The 2,728-nt window shown below is 29.2% G+C and overlaps 1 protein-coding gene across 1 annotated transcript; it reads left to right on the forward strand.

Moving 5' to 3' along the window:
* Positions 1-1,634: 1,634 nt before the first annotated feature.
* On the forward strand, positions 1,635-2,021 carry LOC103308609. The gene has a single exon (XM_008182298.1). The coding sequence runs from the start codon at positions 1,635-1,637 to the stop codon at positions 2,019-2,021; it is 387 nt and encodes a 128-aa protein (XP_008180520.1).
* The last annotated feature ends 707 nt before the right edge of the window (positions 2,022-2,728 follow it).

Consider the following 2,728-nt stretch of genomic DNA (forward strand, 5'->3'; position numbering starts at 1 on the left):
ACCTAATGTATTGTCTAAGTTATAATGAATATTTATACATTTATTTGTAATATAAATATAAAAATGTAATGCTTAAGAACTATTCAACTATGTACAGTGACGCATTTAGACATTTTGCACGCTGGTGCAAAAAAAAATTGGCACCCTTAAGAGGCCTAAAGGTTTCCTATCTGCGGCTGGCCGCAATGACTAGTCGCAACTACTGAACGCTGCGTGCCGACTGGTTTCCTATAATATGCAACTTTACTTTGAGGCTGGTGTATAATAGTTAATTTTATTCCAATATTTAGTAGTGTGCAGACGTGTTTAGTTTATAACTTTTTATTTTAATAACTATTGTTGTACCTTACGAATTGTACGAACTGTGATGGAGGAAATTATTATTAATAATAATACAATAATTAGTCTTCTATTAGAGGAGGAAGAAGAAGAAGATGAAATGTATAATAATCGATTAGAAATTAATAAAAGAAAATCAATCGACAGTTTTTTTACAACTCGAGAAGATGAAGATTTTTTTGAAATTTTAATAAATGGACATTTACATAACAGTAAACCGAAATTCCGTGAATTTGTCCGTATAAATTATGACCAGTTTATGTTCATTCTATCATTGGTAAAGGATGATATAACATTACCTCCATCTAGACGAGTTAAAAAACCAATTCAACCTGACGAAAAATTAGCAGTTACTTTAAGGTAAATATATTTAAGTAAGCTACTATATAGTTTTAATTAATTTTAACCAATTACATTGCACTTGAAAATTAAAATATTAAAATATCTATTAAAAAAACAGTGTTTTATAGTTTTTATATATTTCGGTTACAGTTTGCACTACTTATGACCTAGAAACAAAATTTTATTAATATTAGATGTTCAATCCTTAGTTATAAAAATAGAACATTTTATTAACTTCAAACTCAAAAAAAAATTGCAATTTTTCTGATTTTGACCAATTTGGTTAAAATTTTAACTTCAGACGCTGAATTTTCAGCAACAACTTTTTATTAACAATGTTTTACATTTACATATGTTAAATACCTGCAGAACATATAATTTTTACAAGTTATTTTTAAATATTTTATTCCATTAATTATCATAATTAATTAAAGCAAGTAGTTAAATTACATTTATTAATATATTTAAATTATGAAGTACTTTAATAATAATAATAATAATCGGTAGTTATCGTAATCATATCAAATTCGTACACTAAAATACTTCACAACCGTGATTAGAATTTATTTACCTATATTTCAAAATAACAAACAATATTTAAAGTATTACTTACCTTCATGAAACAATTAAAATATTTTGTTTAATCCATAGGTATCTTGCAACAGGGGAATCGTTTAGATCACTGTCGTTTGCATTTAGGATTTCACATAGCTATATCAGTCTAATTGTCAAAAAAACACTGTCAGCTTTAAAAAAAACATTTAACACCTATATTTCTTCCTGATATATCAACCGTAGATTTTAATGTCAAAGCTTCAGAATTTTGGACAAAATGGAATTTTCCATACTGTATGTTGGCAATTGACGGAAAACACGTTAGAATAAGAAGTCCTAACAACACTGGATCACTTTTTTTTAATTACAAAGATTATTTTTCAATCGTACTGCTCGCTATGGTTGACGCCAACTACAAATTTATTGCTGTAGACATTGGTTCGTTTGGTAGAGAAGGTGACAGCGAAATATTTTTAAAGTCGAACATGGGTAAAAAAATATTGGATGGGTCATTTGGTTTTCCAGAAGCAAAAAAATTACCAGGGTTATCAACAATTTTACCTCATGTTATTGTGGGGGATGAAGCCTTTAGGCTTCACACTCATATAATGAAACCATATACAAGACAAGCCTCAAAAGATGATAAGACAAAGTCTATATTTAATTATAGATTAAGTCGTGCCAGACGAGTGACGGAAAATGCGTTTGGTTTATTGAGCCAGGTTTTTCGCGTCTTTTATCAGCCTATAAACATTGAACCATCGACATGTGATGACAGTTTTTGACAACATGCTGTTGTATACAAATCCTAGGCCTGCACTGCTTATCATCGTATAATTAATTTAATATAACTTTATAACTCTAGTAAAATTTAAAGTTATGAATAAAAGTACGAAATTGATATATTTACTTACATACTTTCATACTCAACATTATCTAAAAATGACAAATGACCAGCTAAAGGCCATTTTTTTTTTTTGGACAATATGGCCGGAGATCCAGTACCAAGTTTTTTTTTGTGCCGCATGTAGGTATCACGTATATTCCGCCATCAATATTTACAATCCTCAGCTATAATACGAATTAAAATGTTTTTTCACTGAATATGAGCTTTAATCTTAACTATGCTACGTTTGAACGTTCTAAAAATTGTTAATCTATATATACTTACATGATTTTCCAACTACAGCCGAAATATTGTTTCAACATTTACTTAAATAACCATAGTCTTTGTGTTTTTCGAGAGAACTGTCATAAATAGCGCGTTCTTTCTTTACTTCAACAACTAAAATTTCGTCCTCGTTGGACAAAAATTTTGACATTATACTTTTTGACATAATTATTTTATATTGTGTTAAATAACTAATAAATTAAATAAAAATAAACAGTTGACAACACGCATGCGACTGATCAATATACTGCTATCGGATCACTATAGTCGCAAGCCGCCACGACTATTTTTGACACGCTCGCGTCGATCGCACGTTGGAAA

The sequence above is a fragment of the Acyrthosiphon pisum genome, chromosome X (assembly GCF_005508785.2).
Source record: "Acyrthosiphon pisum isolate AL4f chromosome X, pea_aphid_22Mar2018_4r6ur, whole genome shotgun sequence".
NCBI classification, from domain to species: Eukaryota; Metazoa; Arthropoda; class Insecta; order Hemiptera; family Aphididae; genus Acyrthosiphon; species Acyrthosiphon pisum.